We start from the raw sequence: 17,810 nt of genomic DNA on the forward strand, positions 1-17,810 counted from the left end.
CATGATTTCGCATATGATATGGTGCTTAATATGGGGGGATAAAATAACTTGGTTCCAGGGAAGGATCTGTCAATTTTGCTTCTCTCCATTTCTTCCGACTAAACATTTAAGAGGAACTTTCTGATGCTTTGACAGTGGAACAGACTCCCTTGGAAGGTGGCCGAATCTTCTTTGCTGGATGTTTTCAGCAGAGGTTGGATGGCCATCGGTCAGGGGTCACTGAGCTGCGATCCCTGCATTGCTGGGTTTTGGACGACTCAGAGAAGACCCACTGAAATGAATGGGGCCTAAATGAGTCGCGACTCGCACCTGCTAATTTAAAGGACTAGCGTTCGGTTGCAAGCCAATTTTTGTGTGTGGATCTTTCTTTTTTCCTTTAAAGCCTAAAGGTAAAGGTAAAGGGTTCTAGCAAAGTATTGGAAGACACAAGAGCTACCCACGCTGGAGGAATGGCAGGCGAAAGTGATCGACTTTATGGGACTGGCAGAAATGACCGGCAGAATCCGCGACCAAGAGAAAGAGACTGTGGAAGAAGACTGGAAGAAGTTTAGAATATATCTTAAGTTACTATAAAATTGAGGAGTGCTAAAATGCTAAGGGAGAGGAAGATGTAGAATTACAGCGGTAAATTTTGCTTAATTTAGGGTGAAATTGAAAAGGAGAATGAATTTATATTTAATTGGCTAAAAGGGTTGTTGAACAATTGTTAAAAAAAAAAAAGGATGCAAAAAGGGGAAGGTATGGGGAAGTCCGAGAAAAGAGGCTTATGGAAATAAGGTTAAGAAATTATGATTTTTTGTGTTTGTTTCCATGTTGTTTTTGTTGTGTTTGTTAAAAATTGGAAAATTAATAAAAAAATTATTAGAAAAAAAAAAGGTAAAGGGTCCAGTTGTGGCCGACTCTGGGGTTGCGGCACTCATCTCGCTTTACTGGCTGAGGGAGCCGGCATACAGCTTCCGTGTCATGTGGCCAGCATGACTAAGCCGCTTCTGGCGAACCAGAGCAGCACACAGAAACACCATTTACCTTCCTGCTGGAGCGGTACCTATTTATCTACTTGCACTTTGATGTGCTTTCGAACTGCTAGGTTGGCAGGAGCAGGGGCCGAGCAACGGGAGCTCACCCCATTGTGGGGATTCGAATCGCCAACCTTCTGATCGGCAAGTCCTAGGCTCTGTGGTTTAACCCACAGCGCCTAATGTGCAAATGAAGTAACCTGAACTTAATATTGGATCGGTTGTGGGAAGGGTGGGGGATGATTGAAAGGAACCCAGACCGGCGAGATATGCTCCCATCTCTAGCCTAGCAAGCTCGTTTCTAGTGAGCCTGATCTCTGAGAGTACCGAAAGCGTCCAGCAGAGGACGCCCATTAGAACATCAGTTCCTACATCTGGTAATCTCAATTTCTCAGCCTTATGGGGAGAGGTGGCTCAGGTCCCTAAGGAGCGGAGGTGTGCTTCGTGTCCTTTTGCACTTGGGTCGTAACTTTTGCAATGGAGAGTTCTCCTCTGGCAGGAAGAAAGATACTCTCCACCCATAAACGAGGCCCCCTCCCTTCCTGCAACCATCTCTCCCCCCCCCCCCACTCAAATTTCCTTCCTTTTCTAATTCTGCACCCTTTCACAACAGCAGCAGCACACAAAACCAGCCCTTCCTGATGGTGAAAATCACTTTTGTGGGTGTGTGGAGTGGGCGGGGGGGGGGTCACTACCACCCCCAGGTAAGAGGTGTCAGTGAAGATCTGTGCGAGAGGGAGGGAGGGAGGGAGAGAGAGAGATGAACGGAGCCTCTTTTCCACCGGGGATTTCCAGGGCAAAATAGGAGAGGTGTGATGGCTTTTTCTCCCCCTTTATTTTGTGTGTGTGCTAATACCAAGCTAGAGATCCTGGGAAAAAAAAGGCAGAGCGGAGAGAGAGCAGGGAGAAGGATTCCAAATTTGATCAAGCACCATTTTGATTAAAGGAAGGGAGAGTGGGGAAATTTGTGCAGAGAGGGAGGGAGGTTAGTAAACACACACAGAGAGAGCACAGGATCTGCAGCGTGGAGGGTTTTTTTTTCCCTTTCCTCTCTCCCCCCCACCTCTGTCCCTCCTCCCACCCACCCCCTCCCTCCATAAGCAACGAGCCTTTAAGATGGAGCGGCGCCACCTCAAATAGGTAAAAAAATCCTTTCTCTATGCAAGCGGGTGGGTGGGAAGGGGAGAGAGAGAGAGAGTACGCGCGAGCAGGGGGAGCAAAAAAACCACCTTGCTAATTTCCTAGGATGAAATCGACAAGACCCAGTTGCAAGCCCCTTCTTGCAAGCGGCGAGAGCACCCCCCAACCCAAAAGGAGGGTGCCACCCACCCTGCCGTCCCACATCTTAAAGTCCCGGGGCGGGGCTGGCTTGGTGCGGTGGGTGGGTGGGTGGGCTGGGGAAAGGAGGGCTACGATCATGATTATGGCTAATTATGATGATGATGATTTTAAGAGCCTGATTTTGGGGGGTGGGGTGGGGGTGGGAATCGTTCATGCTGACTTTGCAAAAGCACTAGCTTGTTGTCTTTTTATTTTTTAAAAAAATTATAATTTCTCTCTCTCTCTTAAAAAAACGCACATTTTAAATAAAAATGCATCTAACTTAGATGGTGCAGGAGGTATTTATTCCAGCTTCAATGTCACCAAGAGAGAGAGAGAGAGAGAGGGAAGGAGGGAGGGGAAAAGGGGTGGGTGGAGAAAGAGAAGCTGCCAAAATCCATCCTCAGGTCACGTTTTGTGGGGTTTTTGATTCCTCCTCTCCATCCCCCCCCCCCGCGGGAGGAAAAAACACAGCAGCAGAGCCTGGGGTCTCTCTCTCTCTCTCTCTCTCTCTCTCTCTCTCTCTCTCTGTGTGTGTGTGTGTGTGTGTGCGCGCGCGCGCGCGCTCTCTCGCGTGTGCGCGTGCCTTTCCTCCCCAGCGATGGGTCTCCTCCCCAGCAAATGGAACAAGACCAGGCGACTATCTTTTTAAAAGACTCCAACATGACGCCACCCTGTGCCCACCAACATCTCATCTTGCCAGCCGCCTTCTTCCATTTTCCCCCCTGCTAAGGGGGGGGGGGGTGAGTGGAGGAGAGAGAGAGAGAGAAAAGAGAGCAGAAAGGGGAAGCAATTTTTAACAGCCTTCCCTCTCCCAGTCTTCTTTGCACCAATTGCTCACCCATACCTTCCCCCCTCCCCCCCCAAAAAAGGATGGACCCTTATTTTGAGCAAAGGATGCCTTGAAGCTCCAGACTGTCATCTGATGGCCCCAGAAGCAGAATCTACTCTTTATCATTCCTTTCCACCCCCCTCCTCTCTTTCTCTCTGCATGTTGGGTATTTTTTTTTTTCATTTCTTACTTGGTTTCGTGTTTTGCTTTTCTTAACAAAAAAACAAAAAACCCCCACAAATTATTATTTTGGGGGGGCTGGATCAATTCCTCTGCCTGGTGTTGGCGGTGCACCGCTGTGATGTGGTCGACCTTTCGCTTGGACGGCTTGAGTGGATCGCATGATTTGCCCTAGGAATCTTTCTCTTCTGCCTACCTGCCGATCTTTTCTCTCTATCAATATATGTTGGACTAATCCGAGGAAGAAGAAGAAGAGGAGGAGGAGGAGGAGTTGGAGGAGAGCGGGGTGGAAAGCAAAAGACCCAAACAGACCAACAAACCAGCCAGAAGCTTCAGCTTAGATAAGAAAATAGAGGAGTGCATTTGTGTATGCTTGGAAATTGGGGGGGCCAGGAGCCTGCCCCCCCTTCAGGACTGCAGATCGGTTTGAAGACCTTGTACCTGGCCATCTCTGACCTCTATAGGAAAAGCTGGCACCCCTTTCTCTCCTTTTTCATTCTGGGCAAGGGGGTGGGGGGTGGGCTGGGGGGTAGTGACACAGCGGCTGTCCATTTCCAGTTGATGTCCATGAATACAAACACCATGATATTTATGATCTTGGGGGCCTCAATTGTTATGGTAAGGAGACACTTCGATTTCCTCTTATTTCCTTCTCTCTCTCTCTCGTCTTCCCCTTCCCCAAATTCTTAGGTGCGGTTGTGGAACGTCTGATCTGTGTGCCCCATTTCAATGTATGTATGTGTGTGTGTAATATATAATACTGAGGGCAAGTCATTCTTTCATAGGCCTAGGTTTCCTTTAATATATATTAGCAATCAAACACGAGAGAATGTTTTATTCCGACACTTCCAGCCTTATGGGGTTGTGTGATTATTATTATTATTATTGAAACAGGCAATTGCGTGCTTGATGGATATGAACGCACTTTTGGACCGATTTCACAATTATATCTTACCGCATTTGAGAGGTGAAGACAGAGTCTGTCACTGCAACTGTGGAAGGTAAGGCCAGCGGCCAGCGGCCATGCACCATCCCATCCCATTTTGGGGGGGGGGGAGTTTGTACACTGCATTTCTCACCTCCCATTGGGAGTGCAGGGGTGGGGGTGAGAAAGAGAGAGGCAGAGAGAAATGTGGCCACGCAGAACAAGGAAGGATGAGGGATGTACTGTTTGGGTATTTTGCCAAATTCCAGGGAATCCGTTGCCTTGGAAAGTGAATGTCATCAGGGATCTCTTGAATGTTTCAAACGGTCACAGGAATCACCCTTAGCCATTCTGCCGTATGCTCCCTTGTAGTTTTTCTTCACGACAACCCTGTGAGGTAGGTCGCGATGGCAGTGTCTGTACTGCAGTCTGGAAAGGGCGGTGTTGTTGGGGGGGCCTTACCTGGCGAGTTTACCTCAGGTGAGATTCAGCTGCTAGGGTGCTCATTGCTGAGTTTCTCATCATTTAACCTATCCACTGATGTGCAAATATATACGTATGGATATACCTCTGCAAGGTTTGTGGTGATGGCTGGCAGCTTAGACGACTTAAAAAACCCCCCACAAAACCCATGAGGGGGACATCAAGCAGATTCGTTGAGAATAAATCGGCAGCTGTTTACTTTTGGGGAGGAAACAGAAACTGCATTGCCAGCAGCAGTCTACCCTCCAGCGCCTAATTACGGGGGATGGCGAATCAGGGAAGGCTGTCCCCTTTGCGGTTTTTTTGGTTCTGAGTTCCCCAGTGACATCTTGACTTCCCGCTCTTGGAAGACAGGACGTAGGGACCCGGTGGATCTTTGATCTGACTCGACAAGCCTGATTTATAAGAGCAGGCGCACAAATGGGGCGGCGGTGGTGGTGAAAGAGAGGCTGAATTTCCCTTGAAAACACTTGGTGTCCCCCCCATAGTTCAAAGACCGTGTCACTTCCTAAAGGTGTTTTGTGGATATCTGAGAAGTTAGAATCGGGAGCTGCTCAGGAATGTACGAAGCAGCCTTATCCTGAGTCACACCATTCGTTCAGTACTGTGTACACTGACTGGCAGCATCTCTCCAGGGCTTCAAACAGAGGCTTCTCCCAGCTCTACCTGGGGGGATTTGAACCTGGGACCTTTTGTATGCAAGGCTGATGCTCTACCAATGAGCTACAGCCTTTGGCTGTGTTTTATAAGCTCTTGGCATCAGCTGAGCATCTTGGCTCCTAGGCTCTCTCTCTGCTCCCATTTTGGGCTTTCCTTTCAAGATCTACAGTTTCCTCACATTTTTAGTGGTGTCTTTCTTTGATGGTGGTGTTTGAGGAGGTGTCGGAACGAGCTTCTGTTTTTAAGAATTCAAGAGGTGAAGTGAAATGGGTTTCAGAGGAGGCCAGAAGCCTCTGTTTCCCATCGCCAAGTGCCGCTAGGTGCCAACTCCCGTCGTCTCTAACCATTGGTCATGCTGGCTAGAGGAGATGAAAGTTGAAGCCTAGCAAGATTTGGAAGGCAAAAGCCTTTGCTCATCAAGGGTACGGCCAACGAGTCTTAGGCTGAAGGAACTAGGTTTGGGGAAGAGTTGAGGGGGACTTGCGTACCTAAAGTGTTGATGCATAGGAACACAGGAAAATGGCTTATGAGTCAGATTGGTTGGTCTAATTCATGGATAGGCAAACTAAGGCCCAGGGGCCAGATCCGGCCCAATCACCTTCTAAATCTGGCCCACGGACGGTCCGGGAATCAGCGTGTTTTTACATGAGTAGAATGTGCCCTTTTATTTAAAATGCATCTCTGGGTTGTTTGTGGGGCCTGCCTGGTGTTTTTACATGAGTAGAATGTGTGCTTTTATTTAAAATGCATCTCTGGGTTATTTGTGGAGCGTAGGAATTCGTTCATTCCCCCCCCCCATATAGTCCAGCCCCCCACAAGGTCTGAGGGACAGTGGACCGGCCCCCTGCTGAAAAAGTTTGCTGACCCCTGGGACTCTAAGTAGCTCAGTATTGTCTGCTCTGATTGGCAGCAGCAGTCCAGGGTTTCAGATGGGAATCCTTACCTGGAGATGCTGGGGGTGAAACCTGGGGCCAAAGCAGGTCTCTGCCTCAAACCTACGATCCCTTTCTTTAAAGATAAGTAAGATCCTAGTCCTCGTGTTTCTAAGACATGAGCTTTTTTCGAACAGGAAGCTGCCTTTGTACTGCATCGGACCATTGACATATCTAGCTCAGTGCTGCCTACACTGACCACCAGCAGCCAGCCCTCCAGGGTTTCCGATGGGGGTCTCTCTCAGACCTCCTTGGAGATGGCGCCTATTGTACCCAAGGCACCTCCCCGATGAAACAACAGCATAGGAACATAAAGGTAAAGGGACCCCTGACCATTAGGTCCAGTCGTGGCCGACTCTGGGGTTGCGGTGCTCATCTCGCTTTATTGGCCGAGGGAGCTTCCGAGTCATGTGGCCAGCATGACTAAGCCGCTTCTGGCGAACCAGAGCAGCGCATGGAAATGCCGTTTACCTTCACAGGGATTTGAACCGCCAACCTTCTGATCGGCAAGTCCTAGGCTCTGTGGTTTAACCCACAGCGCCACCCATGTCCCTTGCATTATACCAAATCAGACTGTTGGTGTATGTAACACAGTGTTGTCTACACTGACTGGCAGCAGCTCGCCAGGGTGTCTCCAAGCCCTCCCTTTCAGATGCAGGCACCCGCAGCCTTCTGTATGCTGCACTGTGGCCTTGAGGAGGACAAAGGTTGGGCCTTTGCTGCCACAGGGCACAGGTACAACTCTAATGGGCTCAAGTTGCCAGAGGGCAGTGTGTGGCTGAATCTTAGGAGGTGGTGAGAGCCGTTCGATAACTGGAATGATCCCTCATTGAGCCAGTGGGCATTCCCTGGCTGGGACAGTGGAGGCTAGTGCACTAGCGCAAAGGGGGCCCTGCCCTGCCAACTTCAGCTAGCCCCACCAGCCTGCCATCTTACTAAGATCCAGTCTAGCTTCTTCCTTCTAATTCTCAGGGTTGTCCCTTGTAGAGCTCAGCAGGGAAGAGAAGGATGGCAATGAAGCTGGACTGCGTTGGTTTGGCCTCTTGTGGGCTCTGGTGCCACCTACTGTTCAGCTCCCAGCCTTCCGCCCAAACAGTTGCAACGGGCACCGGTCACCCCTGATTGGGGTTACCCTGGTCTCTGATTTTCCTGCTGAAGCCGGAGGGGCGAAGTACATTCCCTTCAAGACTCTCTACAGCTACATACAAACCATAGATTGAAAGCACATAACTTCCCCCCAAAGAAATGGTGTTGGACCCTGCAGAACTACAGTTCCCAGGGTTCTTTGGTGGGGACACCATGTACTTTAAACGTATGTTGGGTATGGTGGCTGAAATTTGGCCTCCAACCGTTTAGCCAAAACCTGTCACTTCCACCCATTTGTTCTAGCTCTGCCTTCTGAAGCGACGCTGTACATTTCAAACACATTGAAAGCTTCCATCAAAGATTCCTGGGAACTGTAGTGCACCCCTCGGGAACTGTAGTATACCCCTAACAGCCTTTGGAAGCTGCAGTGTCCAGGATTCTGCAGTGTCCAGTTCCCTCTTGGGCTCGAGAAGGAGAGCGTGTGATGCTGTGGTGATCATTCAACCTTCTTGTCATGTCGTGGTCAACTTAAGGTGAGCGATGAAAAATGCACCGCAAATAAACCTAAGTGAGGAGGTGGTTTACAGAGCTGTGCGTCAGGCGCATTGTGCTCCTTTCGCTTGGGAGAAAAGGAACATTCATGTGCGCCGCCAAGGAGCCAATTCGTAGGGGCCGAGGTCCCTTTGGGGCCCCCAATAAAATATTTAAGGGGGTTTGGCCCCTGTTGATCAGCACTGCCATTCCCGATTATGTGTGGCAGGGCTTACCTCTCCCCCCCCAAAAAAAATATTTTATTCAAGTTGGCACTCCGACGCGCATCATGTAAAGTTTGGACTCTGGCTGTGCTGTGTCCATGCCATACATTTCTCCAAAGAGCTCTGGGAACTGCAGTTTACCTTTGCACCTCCTGGCACCATTAACAAACTACAGTTCCCATGATGCTTTGGCAGAGAACCATGTGCTTTAAATGTATGGAGTGGACAAAGTTTTGCAGCAATTAGCAGCCTTCCTCAAGGGAAGCAGCATGGCGGAGTTATCTCAGGAAGTTGAACGAGAGCAGAGCCACGGACCCCGTGTCCTTTTTGCGGGAGAGGCAGTGTGGTACAGTGGGCGGATTTGTGGGACCTGAACCAGAGATGTCTGCGTTTATTTCATTTTAAAAATATCCACGTTTTTATGTGCTACTTGATTGATCAAATTAATTTGTTATGCATTGATATCCCACCTTTTTCTACAAGAAGCTCCCGGTAGGATGCAGAGCTTTCTCCCTCCTCATTTAATCCTCACGACAATCTTGTGAGGTAAAAAAGTCCGAGAGAGGTAATCACTAGCCCAAGGTCACCCAGTGAGCTTCTTAGCCGGGTGGGGATTCGAACTCTGGTCTCCCACGCCCTAGTCCAGCACTCTAACCACTACACCAACTACCCCCTCATTATATATAGGCCTTACTCCTTAAGCAGCCCACGGAGGCCATCAAATACAGAGTGTGAGCGGTAAACAGATTTTGACCCCTTCCCTTGAAAGACATGAACAGAATAATAATAATAATAATAATAATAATAATAATAATAATAATAATAATAATAATAATTTGAGATTCGTTTTTGACAAGAGACACCTTTAGCTTGACAAATCACTGGGTGGAAATAATGAGAGAGAGAGAATGAGAATTGCTTCCACGTCAATTGATTCAGGGCTGTAATGTCAGTCATAAATCTCACTTTGTTATCGCATTCCACGTGTGGACCATCGTGCCAGTGGGCTTGTGGTGATTATCTATTGGTCATTGGTTAGCACGTGGCGGGGGGGGGGAGAACATATTAATTGGGGATCTTTCAAAAAAACAAACAAACAAACAAACAAATGTCTCCCTGCCTGCCGTGAGCAATTAAACTGGACTTTGCTCAATTGCTTTGGGCTGCGGTCGGAAACTCGCTCTTCGCGGTTGTCATCCGCCCTCTGACAAGGCCTGAGGTGGGGCAGGGATGAGAGAGGGAGGACCTCAAAGTTGCCTCCTTCCGTTTCAAGAGCTGAGCATGAGTAAAGGTCCTTCACCCTCAATATAAGGGCCTTAAAGGACAGAACTAACCCTTCTAATGGGGCCCGGGAACAACTAGGCAGGCAATGGTGACCAGTAGAAAACTGACAGCATGGGGTACAGGTGCTTGGCGTCTAGAGGCACAAACTTGGGTTCAAATCACTGCGCTCTCCACTCAAAGGGCTTCTAGTAGCCAGAGCAGGAAAACCTTTAGTGGAGGTCAGTGGAGGCTGGTCCTTCAAGGCAAATAAGAAAATAAGACCCTGCTAGATCAGGCCAGGGACGCAGGTGGCGCTGTGGGTTAAACCACAGAGCCTAGGACTTGCCGATCAGAAGGTCGGCAGTTCAAATCCCTGTGACGGAGTGAGCTCCCATTGCTCAGTCCCTGCTCCCGCCAACCTAGGAGTTCGAAAGCACGTCAAAGTGCAAGTAGATAAATAGGTACCACTCCGGCGGGAAGGTAAACGGCGTTTCTGGGCGCTGCTCTGGTTCGCCAGAAGTGGCTTAGTTATGCTGGCCACACCCGGAAGCTGTAAGCCAGCTCCCTCAGCCAGTAAAGTGAGATGAGCGCCGCAACCCCAGAGTCGGTCACAACTGGACCTAATGGTCAGGGTTCCCTTTAGATCAGGCCAGTGGCTCAACCAATCCAGCAACCTGTTCTCACAGTGGAAAACCAGATGACCATTATGGCAAGCCCAAAGGCAAAACCCGAAGACAAGAGCCCTCTCCCTATAGTTTCAAACAACTGGCATTGCTGCCTCTGAATGTGGAGGCAGAGCATAGCCATCGTGGCTGGTAAGGTAAAGGTCCCCTGATCATTAGGTTCAGTCGTGGCCGACTCTGGGGTTGCGGCGCTCATCTCACTTTATTGGCCGAGGGAGCTGGCGTACAGTTTCCGGGTCATGTGGCCAGCATGACTAAGCTGCTTCTGGTGAACCAGAGCAGCGCTGGAAATGCCGTTTACCTTCCTGCCGGAGCGGTACCTATTTATCTACTTGCACTTTGATGTGCTTTCAAGCTGCTAGGTTGGCAGGAGCAGGGACCGAGCAACGGGAGCTCACCCCGTCGCGGGGATTCAAACTACCGACCTTCTGATCGGCAAGCCCTAGGCTCTGTGGTTTAACCCACAGCGCCACCCGCGTCCCAGGTAAAGGTAAAGGGACCCCTGACCATTAGGTCCAGGCGTGAATGTGGAGGCAGAGCATAGCTGTCATGGTCGGTAGCCTCTGTGAATTTGCCCTGTCCTCTTTTAAAGCCACCCGAGTCGGTGGCCATCACTGTTTCCTGTGGCAGTGAGTTCCACAGTTTAACTATGAAGAAGTGCTTTTGGCTACCTGTCCTGAATCTTCTAACGTTCATCTCTGTTGGGTGCCCAGTGTTATGAGAGCAGGAGGAAAACTTTCCTCTGCCCACGGTCGCCCTGCCATACATTATTTTATAACCTTCTGTCATGTCACCTTTTCTCTAAACTATAAAGTCCCCAGTGTTGAAGCCTTTCCTCATAGGAGAGTCCTCCATCCCCTGAATCATTTTTACTGCCAAAACTCCACGATAACCTTTCGGAGGCGAGGCCAAACGTGGAACTGCCTGCCTGCCTACTTACAAGTCCAGCTGCTTGGCTTGGCCAGAGTTGTAGTCACTGTGTCTCAATTCTGACATGTAGGGTGAAGAGGAGGCCGATATATCATTCGGCTTCCCCGAGGACCGCTCTGCCCAACACCCAAATCCTCCGCTTGCCAGCTTGGTTGTGTGAATTGGCTGCTTGCATGTCCTTTCTTTCCAAAGCTGGCCAGTTGGCTAGGAAAATAATACCTGGCCCGTTCCTCGCCCTCCTTCTCTGGGCCAATTGCCGTAATGTTTCTCGCAAGAGCCAAAAATGTGTCCCGGTTGCCCCAAAGCCTTTCCCCCTCCCCCAAATTAGTAAACGGTCACACAGTCAATTTCACTCGGCCCGGACACAATTCAGCTGTGTATCTGAAGGGGAATCAAGAGGATCCCCCGTTTCTGATCTGAGCTACCAGGCTGGGTATTGCTACCCAATGGTAATTGATGACATGATCCAGCCCTGGTAGGTTTGCCAGCTTCAGGGGTGCGGTAAGGTCATTTTGGACTCCGGGCTTCGTGGTCTCTTTTTGTTTATACATATATAAATTTTTATTAGGTTTTTTTTTTAACATTGCATTTTCAACAATAATTACCATATTTTTGGCTCTATAAGACTCATTTTTCCCCTCCTAAAAAGTAAGGGGAAATGTGTGTCCATCTTATGGAGCGAATGCAGGCTGCGCAGCTATTCCAGAAGCCAGGAAGAGGGATCGCTGCTTTCGCTGCGCAGCAATCCCTCTTGCTGTTCTGGCTTCTGAGATTCAGAATATTTTTTTTCTTGTTTTCGTCCTCCAAAAACTAGGTGCATCTTATGGTCTGGTGCATCTTATAGAGCGAAAAATACGGCAGACATACTTTTACATCTTATACAGTTTTTGGACTTCCATCAATCACATCTGATAATTTTTCCAATCTATTCACTTAATATACATTTCTTACTTTCACTATTACATTTAAATCTCATAACTAATATCTCTATTCTTTCTCTACTTTACAATGTTTCATATATTTCTCTTTACAAAACTTCTTGTAGTCCTACTAGTGTAATTTGTTGATTACAGTTGCTCTTCAGATAGTTCGTATATTTCTTCCAATCTTCTGTGAATCTCTGGTCCCGCAGGTTTCGAAACCTTCCTGTCATTTTATCTAATTCTAGTCCATTAATTTTGTCTGCCATTCTTCTTTCGTCGGAATCTCTTCTTGCTTCCATTTCTAGGCTAACAATACTCTTGCCGCTGTTGTTGCATATAAAAACAATTTAACATCTTGTCTATTAATATCCCCACTTATAATACCAAGTAAAAATGCTTCTTTTTTTTAAAAAAAATGTATATTTCAACATCTTTTTCATCTCATTATACAGTAGTACCTCAGGTTAAGTACTTAATTCATTCTAGAGGTCCGTACTTAACCTGAAACTGTTCTTAACCTGAAGCACCACTTTAGCTAATGGGGCCTCCCGCTGCCGCTGCACCGCCAGAGCACAATTTCTGTTCTCATCCTGAAGCAAAGTTCTTAACCTGAAGCACTATTTCTGGGTTTGTGGAGTCTGTAACCTGAAGCGTCTGTAACCTGAAGCATATGTAACCTGATGTACTACTGTACAGTTTTTTACTTTCTTACATTCCCACCACATATGATAAAATGTTCCTTCTTTTTCTTTACATTTCCAACAGTTATTATTTGTCTTATACACGGGCTTTGTGGTCTCAATGGGAGCTTAGAGGTAGAGCATCTGCCTTGCCTAGAGAAGATCCCAGGCTCAATCTCCAGCAGTGTCAGGAGCGAGCCAGCAATAAATCACATCAGGCATGTTGGAGTTAACCCTTTATTAGCAAAAGCAGGATCTGTGCAGGCCTAATGAGCACAGCAACTCATTAGATCAGGCACAGGCAAGCTCCGGCCCTCCAGATGCTTGGGACTACAATTCCCATCATCCCTGACCACTGGGTCCTACGAGCTAGGGATGATGGGAATTGTAGTCCCAAACATCTGGAAGGCCGGAGTTTGCCTATGCCTGCATTAGATCTTGCCCCCATGAAGCAGTTGCTGAGACTGAAGGTCCCTGCCTCCCATCAGCTGTCTTAAGTCCTCTCCACTCCAGGGTTACCCCCCAAGCAATCTGAGACTGCGCCTGCGTGCAGCCTGCTGTTGCTCTGCTCATTTCAGTCCTCTGCTAGTTCTGGGAGGCAAACGGGGAGGGGAGCTTGTTGCTAGCAGGACCAGTGGTCAGGGATGATGGGAGTTGTAGTCCAAAAACAGCTGGAGACCCAGGGCTGGGAAACACTGGTGAAGCATCCCGATGCTGAGAGGGTGGATGGGGCCTAAGTCCCTACTCAGTAAAGCGGAGCCCTTGAAGTCAGCACACCTAAGTTAGTCGTGCCCATGAACTTCGGTGGGTCTACTCTGAGTAGGACTGGCATTGGATGCAACTCAAAGTCCGGACGATCACGTGCTGCGTTTAAAAAAAAATAATGGTGAAGGGCCAGCCATACCGTGAGGAAGAAGTGATCGTAGAAGGTTGCTTTCTTTGTATGACGCTTGGAGCACTTTACTGATGGATAAAGTTAGATGGTGGCCATCTGTCACATTCCTGCATTGCCGGGGGTTGGACTGGATGACCTTTGGGTTCCCCTCCAGCTCTACAATTCTGTGATTCTATGAAGTGGTTTCTCTAAATAGGTAAAAAATATTTTTTTGAAAAAAAATATTCAGAGCATTCCCATAAGCTGAGTAGACTTGAAGCTCTTTGAGAGCACCAATTATTTCCAAAAAATAAATCATGATAAGAAATACATATTCTGTCACCCTCCTGGGTGTGTATGTTTTGGGTGTGTGAGGGCAGCTTAAAGGGGGAAAGACCCCCGGTTCCTTGCCTTTACCTGTTACCATGTAGAGGTGACCTGCTCTAACCATCTGTGCTTTCTTAGGAGGACACACTGTTTTATTTTATGTTTTTAAATCTCCATTGTTTCCCCCTAGTCTCCTGGAATAGCTCTCCCACTGAGAGCCAAGTGCCTTCCCCTTTTCTACTACCTTTATGGATGTCGCTCGCAAGCCTTTAGGAGGAAAACTTGTCTTTCAAGCCAATTCTGACTTCCCTCAAACCGGAATCAATTAATTTCTTTGAAAGAGCCAAAGAAAACCACACACACACACACACACACACACACACACACACACAGGCCTTGTGTAACAAATCATTGCAGGCGTTTTGATCTGCGTTACGAGAGAGAGAGAGAGAGAGAGAGAGAGAGAGAGAGAGAGAGAGAGAGAGAGACATACAGATGTATGTGGAGATCAGGATCCAAAGGGGTGAGGAAGGGCTGCTCCGTGACAGAGCACATGCTTGGCATGTAGAAGGTCCCAGGCTCACAACCCAGTGGAGTCTCCAAGTATGTCTGCCAGGCAGGCCAAGAGCATCGCAGACTTTGATATTTCAGGGCCCAAACTTGAGACCTAGGGGTAACTCACTGTGGTAGGCCCTGGAGATGGAGGTTAATTGGGAATGAGGAGCATGTAATTCACAGATGGCTCCTGTGGGGCTATAGCTTGCAAGCTGCATGTACAGCCTTCTTAGTACACATATGTATTTATTAAATATATATGTTTACTAAAGGGGCTCTCTCCCACTTGCCGAGTCGAGCTCCCCCCACCCCCCAGCCGGTCAGATGGAGAATTCAGGTCAGACCAGGAGCTCTGGCAAATTTCAGCTGGGAGAGCTTCCTGTCTGAAACCCTGGAGATCCACTGCCGGCCTGTGTAGACAATGCTGAGCTAGATGGACCAATAGCTTATGATGGACCTATGGTCCTGTGATGTGGGCTCCTTGCTCTTTAAAACCTGGGGAAAGGACCATTGCTCAGAGAACAGAAAGTCAATCCCTGGCGTTTCCAGTTTAAAAGAGGATCAGGTTACATAGGGGTGAGGAACTTCAGATCTGGGGTGTGTGTGTGAGAGAGAGAGACAGAGAGAGACCCTGCCAAAAGCAGGATAGAAAGAAAATTCCAGGCTAGTGTCTTAAATATCTGTGTGGCTTGTTAAAGTGGTGCACCATTTTGCCTAAGTCCTGCTGTGATGCTTCCACAATTAACTGCAGGTTTCAGGTTGGCCTAGCGCAGGAATGAGGAGCTCATGTCCTTCCAGATGTTACTGGACTCCTCCTCCCATCATCCGTGATCCATGGCTGTTCTAGCTAAGGCTGATGGGACATGGAGTCCAACGACATATGGAGAGTGACAGTTCCCCCTCATCTAGTGCCTGCTTTCCCAAGCTCTACTCATTGGACCATACTGCCTCTCACGATCAGTTATGGATTGCACACCTACCCCTACCCTGTGCACATGTAGACTGTAGTTTACACACAAACACACACACACACACACACACACACAGGCACATGATTTTGAGTATGATAGGTGCTCATTACAGTGGTACCTCGGGTTAAGTACTTAATTCGTTCCGGAGGTCTGTACTTAACCTGAAACTGTTCTTAACCTGAAGCACCATTTCTGTTCTCATCCTGAAGCAAAGTTCTTAACCTGAGGTAATATTTCTGGGTTAGCGGAGTCTGTAACCTAAAGCGTATGTAACCCGAGGTACCACTGTATGGGGGATAAAATAACTTTGTTCCTGGGATGGATCTGTCGATTTCACTTCTCTCCATTTCTTCCAACTGAGAGAGGGAGGGAGGGAGGGAGGGAGGGAGGGCGAATGTGGCCCTCCAGGACTCTGTTTGGCCCCCAGGTGACAACCCTCTCCAGCGCTACTTTGAGTGCTTTGGCCTGGCTGAATTGTGGCACTGAAGTACAATGGTACCTCAGGTTACAAATGCTTCGGGTTACAAACGCTTTGGGTTGCAGACTCTGCTAACCCGGAAGTAGTTGCTCTGGATTGCGAACTTTGCCCCAGGATGAGAAAGGAAATCATGCTCCGGCGACGCGGCGGCAGCAGGAGGCCCCATTAGCGAAAGCGCGCCTCAGGTTAAGAACGGTTTTGGGTTAAGAACGGACCTCCAGAACGCATCAAGTTCATAACCTGAGGTACCACTGTACAATGATGCTGGATAGAGAGATGTTTGTTTCGGATGTTGTGTTGTGTGTGCAAACATCTGACTTGTGTGTGGCAGGATTGCACCATGCTGTGCCTGCCCACTGCTTCGCCCACTTTCCCTGTGGACCTGCTCCCACCTACAGGAGATTCTCCGTGAGCTACTGTGGCCCTCAAGCTACAAAGAGAGCCAGCATGGTGTGTAGCGGTTAGAGGGTCAGACTAGGGCCTGGGAGACCAGGGTTCAGGTCCCCACTCAACAGGGGGTGACCTTAGAAGCTGCTCACTCTCAGCCTAGCCTACCTTACAGGGCTGTTGTGAGGATAGGATGCTGGGAAGGAGGGCTGCGCATGTTGTCTTGAGTGCTTTGGAGGAAATGGTGGGATAATAATAATAATAATAATAATAATAATAATAATAATAATAATAATATTTTTTATTTATACCCTGCCCTCCCCAGCCAAGACCGGGCTCATGGCAGCTAACAACCAATAATAAAAACAAGTTGATTAAAATACAATTTAAAAAACAAGATTAAGGATTTTAATCTTGCAGCCTCTTCACAGGGGGAGAAGGGAAAAGAAAGAGGGGGAGGGAATCAAACTGATTCTAAGCCAAAGGCCAGGCGGAACAACTCTGCCTTACAGGCCCTGTGGAAAGAAATCAGATCCCGCAGGGCCCGCAGGATAAAATAAAATAAAAGTTCCCTGCCCCTAGGTTAGAAGCAGGTGAAGAAAAAGATGGAAATTAGATTCTATTTGCATTAAAAGCTGAATCTATCAATTGCACACTTTCTAAAACAACATGAGAATCAAAACACAGCCACTCTAAAGAAAGAGGCACTTTCCTGAATTTTGCAATGCAGTTCGCCAGCCAAACAAGGTTAACCCGAAATGCATCAGTTAGGGCAAACCATGCATAGATAGGAATGTATTAGTGGCAATAAACATACGAAAATGCAATATATTATGAGAAATTGCCTGCAAAAATGTATACAAAACTGTACCCAGGATGCTCAATACTTTTTAAATGAGGATTTCTTTTTTAAAAAATGCAAATTGCTGCAGAAATGTAGAGAACTGCATTTAGACTGGAAAAATGAGAAAGGGAGAGGATCCCAATGGACAAGATCCTTTTACCCCTACTGGGGAGAAGTGAAATTGACAGGTCATTCCACCCCTGCTAGGGAGAACCACATCCAACCTAGCCAAGTCTTGTTCAAATTCGCAACACTAAGGTAGAGAGACAATTAGTCTGACCCAATATAAGGCCTCTTTCTGCGTTCCTAACGACACAGCAGTGTCTTCATACATGCCTGCTTTTCTCAGCGATGAAACACACCTTGGTTGGTAGAGCATGGGTTGTGGGTTCGAGTCCCATGATGGTCGAAAGATTCTTGCATTGCAGGGGGTTGGACTAGATGACACTTGTGGTCCTTTCCAACTCTACAAATCTGTGCTTCTGTGACAACCCTCCATTTGGCAAGTATGGGGAACGTTTCCCAGGGCCACATTCCATGCTGCACAGCCATTCAAGGGCCACATGTCAGTGGTAAGCAGAGCTAGAAGCAAATGTGGACAAAGCAAGGCATGTAAATTTTACCCTTGTAAAGTAGCTTACTGGTTTGCTTTTGTTCTTTATTATGTATTTTTCTTTTTTACCTTGTATTTTTATGTTGTGAAGTG

General features: G+C 48.0%; 2 protein-coding genes across 4 annotated transcripts in view; both read left to right on the top strand.

The window, feature by feature from the left end:
- Positions 1-17,810, top strand: part of FNDC10 (fibronectin type III domain containing 10) — a 243,253-nt gene that overhangs the window by 92,757 nt on the left and 132,686 nt on the right. Inside the window, exon 2 of one of the 2 annotated variants that reach the window (XR_013841611.1) lies at positions 14,438-14,448. The exons of the other annotated variant lie outside the window; for it this stretch is intronic. The gene's annotated coding sequence lies outside the window, so the exon portion shown is untranslated. Of the gene's footprint in view, positions 1-14,437; positions 14,449-17,810 lie in introns of those variants that run through there. 2 annotated transcript variants of the gene reach the window in all.
- The window catches only part of TMEM240 (transmembrane protein 240), a 40,217-nt gene continuing 24,178 nt past the window's right edge, over positions 1,772-17,810 (top strand). Inside the window, exons 1-2 of one of the 2 annotated variants that reach the window (XM_079987306.1) lie at positions 1,772-2,156; positions 4,243-4,349. In XM_079987306.1, the coding sequence (XP_079843432.1) occupies positions 4,258-4,349 (92 nt within the window). In that variant the 5' untranslated portion in view covers positions 1,772-2,156; positions 4,243-4,257. Of the gene's footprint in view, positions 2,157-2,825; positions 3,967-4,242; positions 4,350-17,810 lie in introns of those variants that run through there. The other variant, XM_079987305.1, reaches the window with a different exon arrangement.

Source organism: Podarcis cretensis, assembly GCF_951804945.1.
Source record: "Podarcis cretensis genome assembly, chromosome: 8".
NCBI classification, from domain to species: Eukaryota; Metazoa; Chordata; class Lepidosauria; order Squamata; family Lacertidae; genus Podarcis; species Podarcis cretensis.